Raw genomic sequence first — 14,649 nt, forward strand, 5'->3', positions numbered from 1 at the left:
AGGGGCTCCAGCAGAGCGAATGACCCCTTGCTCAAGCCAGTGACCCGTGCTCAAGCTGGTGAGCCCACACTCAAGCTGAAGACCTCGAGGTTTCTAGCCTGGGTCCTTCATGTCTCAGTCTGACGTGCTATCCACTGCGCCACCACCTGGTCAGGCATGTGCTACACTTTTAGAAGGTTCAGTCTATCTGCAAGATGTCTGACCTCGTTCGCGAGGCTTCTTACACTGGAGAAAAAGTAGGTCTGTTGATTTTAAGCTTTGAAAAATCATTAGCAAAAGAGTAAATCATTCTCTTCAGGGGGCTTGGATTTCTAAGTCTTTAAATGATTATGTTAAAAATTTGTAGAACCAGGAAACATTCTGACCTTTTGCTTTGTGACAACATGCTGTTTCTTTTCTCCCCTCTCCCAGATACTTACTGGAGCAAGATTTCCCTGGCATGAGGATTGGACCAGAGCCCACCACCGATTCCTTCATTGCTGTGATGTACGGGGAGACTGAAGGCAGCACCCCAGGGAATGCTTTAGTCGTGGACCCCAAAAAGCCATTTCGAAAACTTAGTCGCTTTGGAAATGCTTTCCTGAATCGGTAAGGACCAGCAAACTGCCATCTTTGGTCAGGTTATTTAAAACTTTTCTTTGAATTCTTGCCAATTACATGGAAATATTAGGAAAAATAAAGAACAGAGCATGTCTGTTCTAGGAGATGTTATAGAAAATATAGGTATGGTATTAAAATATTTTGAAAGATTTTCATAGGAAAAGATCATTTACATATATTCTGGGTGGCTTCAGAGGGAAGAACTAAGGCCCAGGGTTGGACATTATAAGGCCACACAGTATAAGGAGCAAATTTCTAATAGTTTGAGCTACACAGAAATGGATCAAATTGCCTTGTGAGGTGTGGGCTGTCCATCACTGGTTAAATAAGTGGCTGGACGGCCACCCTCAGACAGTGTGCACGGAGCTTGTCCAGGGGACCCCTGAGGTGCACCTGACCCCCAGATTTAGTCTGTTGATTATTGCAGGACAGGTCACCTCACCTCCCTGGCTGTTCCTTATGCTTCTCATTCCCATGCTATGAGATGCTTTTTTTTTATTAAAGCAGAGCTGGGGAAAAGGGGCCAAAACAACACAAGAAGTCCCGTCCCATGCAGGGGCATTGTCTTACAGGTGTGAAGTAGTAGGATGGCCGAAGTTCTGACTGCTGACTGCACTGGAGATGCGTTTTATTTTTACAGCCCTGTAACCTTTCACCAGACTTCCCGGTGAAACGGGTGTGAGGGCGGAGAGCAGCCAGCAGGTTCTCCCGGACGCTCTGCCCCTTCAGATATGAGCTGCTCTTACCTCTCGCTCCATCCTCCTCTTTCCACTCCTTGCCCTTTTTTTTTTTAAACATTTCTCTCTATTTTTTTCCGGTCGTTTCCCTCTCCCCTCATCCCCTCTTTTTTGAGTCTCCTGCTTTAGACTGGGTGGTTTCGGGGAGTGGCTGTGGGAGGTTCAGGGACAGGTTGGGGTCATCCACACCCTTTAGGGAGAGGTAGGACTAGAGTGGACAGGCAAGAGACTTGAACTGCACTTCTTGATAGATTTTTTTTTTTAAATAGGGATGTATCCTCCCAGAGGCTGAGGCCTCTCGTTGCACAACTCCAGGGGGCGCTGTTCACAAGGGCTGTGGAATGAACGGTGTGCCTGGGTGCTGTGCAGTTGCCCTACCCGCAGTGGCCCAGGCAACCTCCACAGGTGCCTTCTGTGAAAACCTGAACTCTGTAGGGATTCTTACTTTCCTTTCCTTTAAGGGTTTTTCATGCTCCTATCGCAGATCAAAGAGCATCCAAGTGGCAGGGAGGCAGCTTGGCAGGAGGATAAACAGAAAGGTGCCGGTGATATAGATGGAGCCAGAGAGAAATTTCATCTTGTTGCCAACAGTGATTTGCAGTTTATTCCTCAACTCCAGAGCATTGTGGGTTAGCACCAGAGCATCTCCTGGTGGGAGAAGTGGGGGTCGGGCCCAGGTCATGGAACAACAGAGGGTCTCAGGAAGGAGTGGAATGCGTAAATCACATTGAGGGAAGTAGAACAAAAAGCTCCCCCGTCAGGGCCTCCCAGGAAGCCATGGTCACGGGCAGGCAGTAGCCAGGCTTCCTGTCCCAACACGGGTCCTGAAGGAAGTACAGGGCACAGCATCCTTCTCTGCGGAAGGCTGCCTGGAGTCCTGTGGTTTCATTACCGCTGTGTTTAGTCATACTCTCTCTTTGCCTGACAAAGGCTTAAAAAAGAAATAAGCTGTAACTTTTTTTAAGTTCCCATTTTGTAAAGTCCATATTCGCAAGGGAAAAACCAGGAAGAATGGCTTTTGACTTGTTTAATTTTGGCAGGTGATTTACTGTCCCAACAGGTTTTTTTTGTTTTGTTTTTTGTTTTGTTTTTTTACCAAATCCCAAACATTTAGTAGATGATTATAAAAATGAAGCATTCAGGAAAGATTTTGAATGGCAAGGTTTATTTCAGAATTGAAAACTTGCTGAAAATAATTCATGCATTATATAAGCAAGTGTTAATTGACTTCAGAATACGTAGAGGAATAAAAGCAAATAATTATCAATATATGGCATTTACTGTGTCAGATACTATTCTAACTTTACCTCTAAATCCTCACAAAAACCCTGTGACTAGGTGGTACTGTTATCCCAATGCAGTGAGGAGGAATTGATGTATAAAGAGGTTGATTTAACTTCCACAGGGTCACTCAGCTAAGTGGTAGTGCTGGGATTGGAACCTAAGTCTTCTGGCCTGGAGTCCTGCTAGTGACCACTATGCTGAGCTGCCCAGTGATGTAATGTTTAGATCAAGAATCATTGCCTACTGCCCCCTGCCACCTAATATTTAAGGCTGTCTTAATATAGCCCACCAACAATGATGAAGACCCTGCTGTTCACCTCAGCACGTATGTGAGAGGGTCAGTTAGTGTAGGAAGCTCAAGTGTGTGTATTTAATTTTAGCCTCCCTGTGGGAATATCAGCAGGTTCACTCTAAAGACAGGCAGACTTCTTTTTACATAGCATAGTTTCTGGGAATGAGGTAAAAAAAAAATACTTAGTAGAAAAGAGAATTATCTGCCTGCTGTGGAGAACTCCCCTTTCCCCACTAACAACTACCAGTCACCCTTGGGATAGGGTCCACTGCCATTCCAGAGTGTTGGCTTGGACATCTTCCCCCAGCAGCATCTTTAAAAGAGTTTAGTACTCCCCAAGGTAATACCTGATGACACCTGGAGAGTGACACCAGCCTCAAAGCGTTAAGCAAACCAGTGGAACCTCTCAATCTCCGAGGCTGTTCCTAAGAAAGTAACAGGGAATCTATGGTGCATTTTTTTTTCTTTTTTATGGCAGATGAGTCTTGGGCGACTCCTGCTTTTTTATTTTTTTAATTATTTTTATTTATTCATTTTAGAGAAGAGAGACAGAGTGAGAGACAGAGAGAGAGAGAGAGAGAGAACAAGGGGGGAGGAACAGGAAGCATCAACTCCCATATGTGCCTTGACCAGGTAAGCCCAAGGTTTTGAAGCCCAGCGTTCCAGGTTGACACTCTGTCTACTGCGCCACTGCCTGGTCAGGCCCTATGGTGCATTTTTAAGAAATGAAGAACAATTCCCAAAAAGACAGCTTCAAATGACAGAAATTCCATACTTGAGCAAAAAAAAGTTCTCTGGAAATGACTTGAAGATGACATTCTGCAACTTCACCATGCTGCTTTACTTCCGAGAGCCATTACACAGGCAGGCCTGTCTTGCAGCTGCTCTGTGGGAGTGGTTATTGAGGTTACCAAGTTCATTATCAGGAGGCAGCTCACTTCACAGGGAAGGAGGTGGACACACCAACAGCACCCTGAGGCCATGAGCCCTGGGAAACAGATACGAGTGTGTTTTGGTCAGTTCCACAGGTGTCAGGAATTGGCTTCTGATACTACCCCTGCAGTCAGTCTGCTTTTGAATTGGACGTTATATTTTTCCCTCAATCCATTTTTCTAAAAATGTTATTCTTGTTTTTAAATTCAGATAGCTAAAGACATTGTTTTTAGTGTAGATATAATATAATTTTAAATTGTAGTCTTCCACAGAAGAAATTCTTAATCTCATTTACTTCTTCATTGCCTTGATTTCTTTAAAAAAAATAATAACTTGAATCATTGGCCTTAAGGATTACATTTGTAACTTCCTTCTAAACTGAAGGGATCTGAGCAGTCCTTTTGGAGTGCCTGTCATTTTGGCCAGGCCTGATAATAAAACAGATACTGTGTATGCTTGCGTAATAATTGAGCAATAATAGAACACATATGTGTATTTGTGGACTTGCACTCTATTTGTTACCTCTATGTTTGTAATTAAATGAGGCTTAACTAAATAGACTTTTTTAGATTATGAATATTACATAGTCACTTAGCATCAATGGGAATTTTAAAAAAACTGACTTAGTACAAGTATACAGTATCAGTCCAGACATATACTGGCTCCGCCCGCTAATTTAGCTGCAGAGATTAAGAAAAATAAACTCTTGCCAAGAATCGCTCTCGATTCACGAGCCAAAAATGAAAAATAAAAATTAATCTGAGGCATTAATTGGTTTTTGTGTGTGTGCTGTGCTTATCCATAATAAACACCCTGAAGCTCTTGCCATTAATCTTTAACCTCAGGATTGTGATGGCTCCCAGGTCATTAAACCATTGTTCCTTATTGACAGCTGCCTGCGCAGTTCTGGTCCTAACATTCCAGAAAACCAGCTTTACTACTCAGGCTCCAGCGGACTTCCCCCCTGGCACTGACTGGTACATTGCACCCAGCCCCCCCCCCCCCCCATGACAGTGAAAAGTACATATTTAGATTGAACCACATGAGATTGCCAGTATTCAACCATCTTCTACTTATAAAAATGGTAATTCCATAAGATCTAGTGGTAACCTTGGGCTTTTTACAATGCGGATTTATAATAAAATAAATTCCTCTGGGCAATGGAAGGTTAGATCAACCACATGTGGTTGGACCATATAAAATTATTACAAGTTAGTTGTCAAAGTCCTTCTGTGTATTGTATGCTGTTTACTGTATAAATAGGAAGTTGTATAATCTCTCTGGTCTTGCTCTTATCAGTAAAGTGAGTTGATAAAGGAGGTGTTTTGAAATAGCTCCATACTCTCCATTGAAGCTCAGGTTTATTTGAACCTAATGACAGCCTAGGAGTCCTCATAATTGCTCAGAGACCTACAGGCAGTCACAGGGTGGGCGAGCAAGGAAGATAACCAGAGCTTGGACCTTCTTCCTCCTGTTCACTGTTCCACCCTTCACCAGTGGTTTGAGAAAAATCACACACAGGAGCCTCTTTGGTGCGTTCAGGACTGTGGCGTGTCACTCCTTTGGTTCGGATGCTGCCTTCTGTGTGATAAAGGCACGCAGCTGTGGTTCAAAGGCATGAATGGTAGAAGCAGCCTGGTAGTTAAGAACCTGGGCTTTGGAGTCAGAACTGCGTGGTTAGCATCTCAGCTCATCACTTCTCAGCCATGTGAGTTGACAGGTCGAGGTCTGTGACCCCTCAGTGCCCCAGTCTCCTCTGTAAAATAACACAAAGCCCCTACCTCTGAGGTTATGGTGAGGGTTGAGTGAGTGAACTAGATAGCACTATGTTGTTTGGAAATCAAAAGCAGTATTAAGATACTACCTAGTTCTTTAAAAATGTTGATCAAAGAATTGGAATGTTAGTGCTTGGAGGCAATTTTAAGAACTCTAATCCTCTCATCCCCTTGTACTGTCCCGCTGGGCTCCTAGCCAGCCACCCTCCTGAGACCTTACAGCCCAGATCATTCCTTTACCCCCCTGCTCTCTGCTGTCCCTGAGCCTGCCTTGGTTGTGGGGAGTACCAGGTTAACAGGGGTCCAGACTAGGGCTCGGTCCCCTCCTGCCCTCCTTTTGTCAGAAATAAAATGGATCAGGTCAACCCTAGGTGAGGGAGGTGCTTTATAACAGCTTATGTGAGGCTCTGGGCTTAGCACATGTTTGCATATTTCATATGGAATGTGGAAGGCAGGGCATGGCTACGCTTCATGTTAATCACTCCAGGAAGGAAGAGGAAATCTATCCCGGGACAGCAAATCCGTGCTTGGGCACATTTCAGCAGACACATAAGAAGGGAAGGGCCTGACCCCTGGCCGACTGCGACCTACCCAACAAATAAACTTGCGTTTATCTTCCTTTCTTAGAGCATAAAAATAACACAGGTTTGCTCTAACAACATTATAGTAGGGTTTTTTCTGATTACGGTTATTTAAGAAAATGTGTGTGTAGGTCTAATCCCTGAAGTATGAGTCATGCCACCACCAGGAGTCTGAAAGCTGACTGTGCTTTGCACTCCCTTCCGCCCCAACTCCCTTCCCCCATGTAGGTGTTCTGTGGAGTGGGCCAGCTTTGCACACTACCCCACCACTCCCTCTCCGGTGCCCCGTCAAGCTCCTTCCTCTCCCCCTGCCCCCTGGTCTTTCTCTTCCCCTTCCTCCTTGAATTGCAATGTCAGTGTCCTCTCCTCTTCTCCCCCTTCCCCATCTCCTCCATGTCCCTGTTTCCCCTTCCTGTCCCCATTCCCCCTTCCTCCTTCCCTCCCCTCCACCCTCTCCCCTACCCCCTTCCTCTCCTTTGTCTGCAGTTACCCCTGCTGGCCCCGGAGCCTGCTCCCTTGTTCATCCTGTGGTAACTTCACCACATCAGACTACATCTTGTTTCTGGCTCATACATTTTGTCTCTGCTGATGTGTCAGGAGCCATGGTAGTTATTGAAACATTGTTACTTTGCACAGAAGGAGTAGACAGTTTATAAATTTTTTAATCTGTCTTTTAACTTTACAATAGCATCCAGGGGTTTTCTGTTTCAGAATATTGATATTGAGTGGTTTTGGAAAAAGGCCAGCCTCTCCAGGAATGCTTTTCCACATATGTGTAATTTTTTCAGATTGCCAAATGTCTCAAGCCATCTGATAAAAAGGACGGGACATCATTACCGACCAGATACATGGTCTACCACAGATGTGCTCAGAGCTCTGTTCCTTTCCCAATTCTAGAGAATTGAATGTGGCAGTCTTTATTCTGTGAACTTACAAGGAATGCTTGGTGATCTCTGTACACTTTATTCTCACAGATCTCTGAGTGGTGGGCAGTGAGGTTTAAATAAAGGGTGCAGGAGGGGCAGGAAAAATCAGAAATGAGAGGCTTCTCTTAAATTAACTTGACCCTTTTCCACGTTATGAGGTGTTTTAACTTTATGGGTTGAGTTTTCAGCCGACATCAGAACTGTTAGGTTGTGTTCTCCCGCCAGCCATGCATTAGTGGCATGACCTCAAGATGTCAGAACTGCTTTGTGCGTCAACTTTTCTAGCTACAAAATGATCATAATATCTTTCCCTCATCATTCTGGGCTGACTTGAAAATCTAGGAAAGAATGTATGAGAAACTTGTCCTGAACGCCTTCAAAGAAAATTCTTTTGAAAGGTCAGCAGTTACAGCAGAAGCTCAGGGCCGCCCACCCCTGCCCGCCCGGCCCCACCCCCGCCCTGCCCGCTGCGGGTGCCCGGGCACCATGCAGGCTGCAGGCCGCCCTGTCCTGCATTCCCAGCATATTTACTCTGAGTAATCCCACCGTTTCCACTGAATGGAAGAATTCAGCTTTTACAAAGGTCTTCAAGCTTTCTGTCCACACAGATACAGAAGTCAGCGTTGACAGTTTCCACCTTAAAACATACACAGTGCCTAACAGAGGCCCACCTCAGGCTCCTGTTGCCTGGGGTGGGGGAACACAATCTTTTCTCCTGTTACTCTAGAGTTAGACGGTGTTAGAGCTAAAAAGACTCATCAGCCCCTGGTATAAGTGTCTCCCTTTACACATCAGGGAACTGAAGCCCAGAGGGGGGAAGTCCTTGTCCAGGGTCCCACAGCAGTTTATTGACAAAGGCCGAGCTGAACCTGAACCCAGGTCTGCCAGCCCCCAGGCTACACTTATTTTGCTACTCTACTTCCGTGAGGCCTTTGCCAGGACAGCCAACTAGACCATAGGAGGGAGAGCAGAGGGGAAGGAAGGGAAGTGCTGGACCAGGAAAGAGGCGTGGAGAAGCTGGGTCAGGTGTCTCCCCACCCTGCCTCTTCCTTCGCCCAGCAGCAGGTGCCTGGGCCCTCCCATACCTGCTCCCTGGGCACCCCTAGGACTCAAAGCACCTGGAGGATTTGGGGGTTTCCCACATTATTGATGTGTGCCCCACCCTGAGCCTGGCCATAGCAGGTGCCAGGCTGGGTGCTGAGTCCCTAGGGCATTAGACAGTGAAAACAGACCCCAGCACCTCCAAGGTCACTTCAGGGGTAGTGCAGGGGCTGGCAGGGAGCACCAGACGCCCCAACCCAGTGGGGCAGTGACCCTGGAGGAGACACCGGATTCCCCAGGAGGAGAAGCCTGGGACACTTGGCCAAGGAGCAGCGTGGAGGAGGTGCAGGTGAGGCTGACAGGTTTTAGAGTCAGGCTGACTTGGATTTAAGGCCCAGCTCTGAGTGACTCTGAGCAAATCACTTAACCTTTCTGAGGTTAACACTGACATCTTCCCCTTGAGGTTAATATGAGGAGCAAACGAGATGATGTTGTAAAATACCTACGTGTTCAATAAAAGTTAGTGAAAATCACCGTGAACAGGAAGGGGTCTGGTGGCAGGTAGCAGCAGGTGCCTGGGCCCTCCCATACCTGCTCCCTGGGCGCTAGCACCAGTGAGGTCCCGTCAGTCCCCTGCAAGCCTCCCTTTTACGGCAGATGTCAGTAGCCCGGTAAGGCCAAGGAGTTTTGTCATTAGAATGCTCTGCATTGCAGTTTCTGATCCCACCATTGATCTCTTTCTTCCAGATTCATGTGCTCCCAGCTGCCCAATCAGGTCCTGAAGAGTATCAGCATCATCGACAGCCCTGGCATCCTGTCTGGGGAGAAGCAGCGCATCAGCCGAGGTCGGTGCCCCCCCCCCCCCAATGCCAGCAAGACTCCCTGCTGTTGGAGGATTTCTGTCCCTGTCATATTGTCCCCATGCTCCAGATCACCCCCAGCATCCCTGGGCAGCCCCGGAGTCCAGACCTGAAGGGGCCCCAAGAAATAATCAAGAAGTCTGGCTAAACGTTCACTTGCACACATATGACAAAAAATGAAGGAGTCAAGCTAATGACAACGGGGGGCAGGGGGGCGTCCCAGCTGCTCTTTTCCCTCCCCTGTCGGCACATATTCCACCCAGTTGCCTCCTCGACATCCTCCCATCTTGTAAGGACTTACTGGTGTGCACTTGGTGCCAGCTGCTGTGCGCTGGGCGTGCAGCAGAAGCAGGCGCAGTCTCTGTGCTTGCGGAGCTCTGTTCTATTGAGGAAGACAGATGTTGATCAAGTTTTCAGGGACATAAATGGAAAACGAGAGCTGGGACAAGCACTCTCAGAGGGAGGCTGTATATCAGGCAGAGGGCACCTGGCCTGGCCATGGGGTGTTGGGAAAGGCTCCCCAGAGGACACTCGTTTGAGCCAGAATCTGGAGGAAGAGCAGGAATTACCGAAGGGAAGCTCGGGTGGGAAGGATTGGCTGAAAGGTATTCAGAGGAGTGGATAAAGAACAGAAAATGCTTGTGAGGAACAGTGCCATCTAGGCATCTTAGCCTTCCGGAAACCAGGCCAAGGCGGTAACTGTTTCCAGACCTATGCCTTATGGTTAAATAGATGAGCCTGCTCTCCCACCTTGGAAAAGGGAGGCTTCCGAGGCAGACCAGAGGACTCAGTTTACTTAGAGAAGGGAAATTCCTGACTGGGAGAGCACCACGATGGATTCCTGTGGTCACAGAGACAGGTCAAGTTCCCTTCATCCTGGCCCTTAAAATAAAAGGTAGTTCCCCCAGGCTTTGCTGGGGGGAGGGGGGGAGATGCGGAAGATGAACTGCTGCTGTCACTTTTCACTGAAAGGTCTTCATCACCCCTTGAACAGCACGTCACTAGAACTATGTTGAGAGTGCTGGCATGCGAAGGTTGAGCAGTGACCTGTCTGGGGTCATGGCCACAAGTTATGACCATGCAATGAACTCCCTCAGTGCTCCTGAAGCAGAAGTGTAGTCATAAAGGTGACAAAGAGCTAGGAAGCAAGGTCCCATGATGGGTAAGTAAAGGGCTTCCTTGGTCTGCACTCCTCCTTCTCACGGCATTTCAGAGATGTTGACCGCAGCCTCGTGGACTTGCCGAGAGCCTGGGGCTGCCTATGCCTCCAGCCATTCGGTCGGGGGGCAATTAGGCTGCCCTGAGGCCTCCGAGAACATTGCACTTATAGAAAAAGTCAGGTTGCCTGACCTGTGGGGATAAAGCATTGACCTGGATATGCTGAGGTCGCTGGTTTGAAACCCTGGGCTTGCCTGGTCAAGGCACATATGGGAGTTGATGCTTCCAGCTCCTCCCCCCCTTCTTTCTCTCTGTCTCTCCTCTGTCTCTCCCTCTCCTCTCTAAAATGAATAAATAAATAAAAAATCAATCAATAAAAATCTTAAAAAAAAACAAACAAAAAAACCTCTTTAAAAAAAAAGTCAGGTTATTACTATATTTTTCTCATAAATATCTTTGTTGGTTTTATTTTCTATTAAAAAAAGTAATGTTGATTGTAAAGGATTCAAACAATGAGAGGATGTACAAAAATCTCCCTCTGTCACAGAAAACAACAGTTTTCTTTGACTCCTTAGAGACTGTTTTCTATGCATGTATAATATATCATTTTTAACAGAAATGTGATTACTATGCACATTTTCTACAAGTTCATGTTTGTAGTAGCAGTCTGTTGCAGACATCATTCCATGCCAGTATATTCAAATTACTTGATTACATTTAACAGCTGCTTGGGTTCCATCAAAAGTACGTAACATAGTTTATTTAACTACTTTGTGCATATTCTGATGGTTAATAACTTTTTACTCTTATAACTAGTGTTATAGATAGGCATCTTTTTGTAGCTTTACACACCAGGGCCAGTAGATTTGTTTTTTAAGAGCCAGTTTAGGACCATTAATTTGGCTCATGACAGTTGCTCTGTAAGGAAATGTTTTGTTTTAAAAGGAAAATGAAGCAAACCCATGTGCCACAGCTTTTCCAAGCTGCCCGTGTTTTGCTGCTTCTACCTGTCTGACCCGAGTCTGCTGGAGAAATGTGTGGTCTCGGAAGTAAATCTTTCCTTTTACCTCTACATTTTAAGACCAATGTAACTTCAAGGTTATCCATTTCTTTTCTTGGGTTTAGGCCTTTAGCCAATTCTAATCACCCATATTCTTCAGGATTCTTCCTTTGCTTAGTAATTATAAGTGTCTTTCAAACTGTGGCTCCCTTACAGTAGTGAAGTATGACATGACGGTGTCGGGGTGCTCTGAAGATCAATTCTTTTTAACACTTTTTAAAAATCTGAATCATATCCTGGTCTAGCTTACTGTGACACGTACTTACTCACATCCTGTGCACAGAAATAGCACACACGGTTCCAACCAGTTGGCTGGTGCCGGCCGCCCTGACAGACAGACTAGCAGCTGGTAAGGAAGGACCGAGAGCTGCAGACGGTGACAGCACTACGCATGGGCCCCGGTTCCCAAGCTGAGATCACACCGTGTTTGGGCACGGTTAGTTGCTGGAGTCACTCAGCTGACAGTTCCAACACATTAACCCAAAGAACATACACTGTTTTAAAGCTGCTTCTGCTTCAACTACTGCAAATAAAGCTGCATTCTCACTCCTGCTCATACCCACTTTATTCCTTCCAGCTTCCTAAATCACAGCACTGCCTCTGTCAGTCGTTTATATCAACATGGGATGAGGTAGGCGGTACCACCTGGGACCCCACAGAACATGTGAAGCATACGCGTTGACGTCATCAGAGAGCCGTGCCTCCCTTACGAGTGTTCGGTCTGTGGAAGAGGAAGGGGCAGCTGCCATGCCTCCTCCTTGTCCCTTTAACGCAGTCCGTGTGCTAACCCTCAACAAGCAGCCTCATCAAGTGGGTTCCTCTACATATTTAAGGGCTCTCCTTGGAGTGTGTTTCCATGAGAGTGGTGTGAGAATGGACACCGTGTCCAAACACACACTCACTCACTTGCTGTGAGTCTGCACTGGGTTACTGGTTCAGGACTTGCTCTCTAAGTGACTTAACGATCATATGCAGACAGACGCTGAGCCCCGGCCACGGAAACCCTCCTCGCCCTCACTCCCCCTGGAAAGCAGAGCCTTCCAGTGATCATGAGAGTTCTTCCCCAGCTGCTGGGCAGATGGGCGATGGAGCGCAACCTCTGGGAGTGGGCTGAGTACAATCTGTTGACAAGGTGCCACTTTTGGAGGCCAGCCTCAGAGGATGAGTGTTGGAGGTAGTTGCTGAAGGTGGGAGCTGCAGTGCAGACCCCTCACCCTCTAGCCGGCAAGGCTGCGCAGCCCTGGGTGAGAACATGCAGCTGCAGGAGGAGGGGGTGGCGTGTGTATGGGACAGCTGAGCACCCCCCAGGAGGATCTGCTGACGACACTACACCCCGAGTTTCTCCAGAGCATGGACAGGGCAGGTGGAGGGCTGGAGCCTTGTGCTGCTTTGCTGGGGTTCAAATGGGGAAGGAGGGACCTGAACCGGAGAGCTGGTGTCACATCACCACCAGCAGCTCGTGTTCCTCCTGGTTACTGCCCAGACCAGGTGGCCTGGGGGAGGGTCTCCCGGGAGGAGCCCTGATGCCTCAGTAGTGAAAGCAAAACTGGAGCCTCTGAACCTGGGTTCAGTCATGTGCCTCACCTCACCTGTGGCCCGTTCTTCCTTGTTCAGTCTTTTCTCTCATGACGTCATAAGCCTCGTTCCCTTTAATTCTGTGCTGAGTAGAGGGGGCAAGTATGATGACAGGGAGGGAGGATGTGACGTTTCGCAGACATTGCTCTACTCTAGGCCAAAATTACAGGTGACGAGAAGTAAGATTTGACATTTCTGCATCATAGTTCATATTTTGTGGTGTTAGGTTTGAGGTGACACATGGTAAAGCCACTCTTACGTTAGAAGGGACCTTTACCAATTAGAATGTGTCTTAGCACTGCCTTCTCGTCAGCAGACTCTCAACACTGACTGACCCTAGACCTCAGGTCACTGTGCTCCTCGCCTCCCTGCCCTGTTCTCCAGAAAAATCCAAATGCAGAGCCAGCATTTGGGAGAGTAAGTCTATAAATAGAACCCACTAGAGTAATTGATTTTGAAGCAGGTTTTAGTATTCTATTCCTTATAAAAACCTATTACCCTTCAAATGTTACTTTGTTTAATTATAGTTGGCATAAAATCTTTAGGAACAAAAGATGGAGCTGAGTTACTAAACTAGCTTTCCTGACCCACATAAAGAATTTCCATCAAGCAATGTTCTGATATATCTGTAATAATAATTTTATTCTAATCAAGTAATAGCTACCTAAAAGCCCTACAAACTTTTCTTGATTTAATAAAAGAATATCTGGATTCTTAAGATTTTTTTAGATTACCTTGTCAAAGTTGGTGGGTGAAAACTAACTGGTTTGGCCCTGGCCGGTTGGCTCAGCGGTAGAGCGTCGGCCTGGCGTGCAGGGGACCCGGGTTCGATTCCCGACCAGGGCACACAGGAGAGGTGCCCATTTGCTTCTCCACCCCCCCTCCTTCCTCTCTGTCTCTCTCTTCCCCTCCCGCAGCCAAGGCTCCATTGGAGCAAAGATGGCCCGGGCGCTGGGGATGGCTCCTTGGCCTCTGCCCCAGGCGCTAGAGTGGCTCTGGTCGCGGCAGAGCGACACCCCGGAGGGGCAGAGCATCGCCCCCTGGTGGGCAGAGCATCGCCCCTGGTGGGCGTGCTGGGTGGATCCCGGTTGGGCGCATGCGGGAGTCTGTCTGACTGTCTCTCCCCGTTTCCAGCTTCAGAAAAATACAAAAATACAAAAAAAAACCCAAAAACTAACTGGTTCACTCTGGAGACGCATTCTTGCCCCTGACAACAGCATCCTGAGTTTTGACTCTCTGTGATGAGAAAAGAGCACATGTCCTTATTTACATTTCTATTCTCTTATTATTTCAGCTGCTGAATGCTTTCCATCCTAAAAAATAATGTTTATTTCTTGCTAACCCTAAATATCACCTAGGATTTATTTCTGGATTTGGCATGAACCCAAGTATGTTCCCAACTACTACGTACAAACCTCTGGTTCTGGCTGCAATCGTAATGTCCCTGTCCGACAAGGAGAATGCTGAAAAGCCACTGTGTTATCTGGTGGACCTGTCCATGTACACTGCTCACAGAAATTAGGGGATATTTTATCACTTCATATTTGTTTTGAAATATCCCCTAATGTTTGTGAGCAGTATATTTAGCACATAAGTATTTGGAAGGTGCTCTTTGAGCAGCAAATAATTATTCCTGTGGTTTCCTGAGAGTATGATGTTCTGTGTTTTCAATAGGCTGGACTTTGGGAACAAAAATAATACAGTTTTTCTCTTTTAAAAACTTAGCTCCAGCCTGACCGGGTGGGGATGCAGTGGATAGAGCGTTGGCCTGGGCCGCAAAGGACCCAAGTTCAAAATCTTGAGGTCGCTGGCTTGATTGTGGGCTCA

The 14,649-nt window shown here is 46.9% G+C and overlaps 1 protein-coding gene across 1 annotated transcript in view; it reads left to right on the forward strand.

Annotated features, from left to right (window-relative positions):
* Positions 1-14,649, forward strand: part of EHD4 (EH domain containing 4) — an 82,587-nt gene that overhangs the window by 26,191 nt on the left and 41,747 nt on the right. The window contains exons 2-3 of the mRNA XM_066343775.1: positions 412-588; positions 8,917-9,014. Coding sequence (XP_066199872.1) covers positions 412-588; positions 8,917-9,014 — 275 coding nt within the window. The remainder of the gene's footprint in view (positions 1-411; positions 589-8,916; positions 9,015-14,649) is intronic.

This window comes from Saccopteryx leptura, chromosome 6, assembly GCF_036850995.1.
Source record: "Saccopteryx leptura isolate mSacLep1 chromosome 6, mSacLep1_pri_phased_curated, whole genome shotgun sequence".
In the NCBI taxonomy this organism is placed as follows: Eukaryota; Metazoa; Chordata; class Mammalia; order Chiroptera; family Emballonuridae; genus Saccopteryx; species Saccopteryx leptura.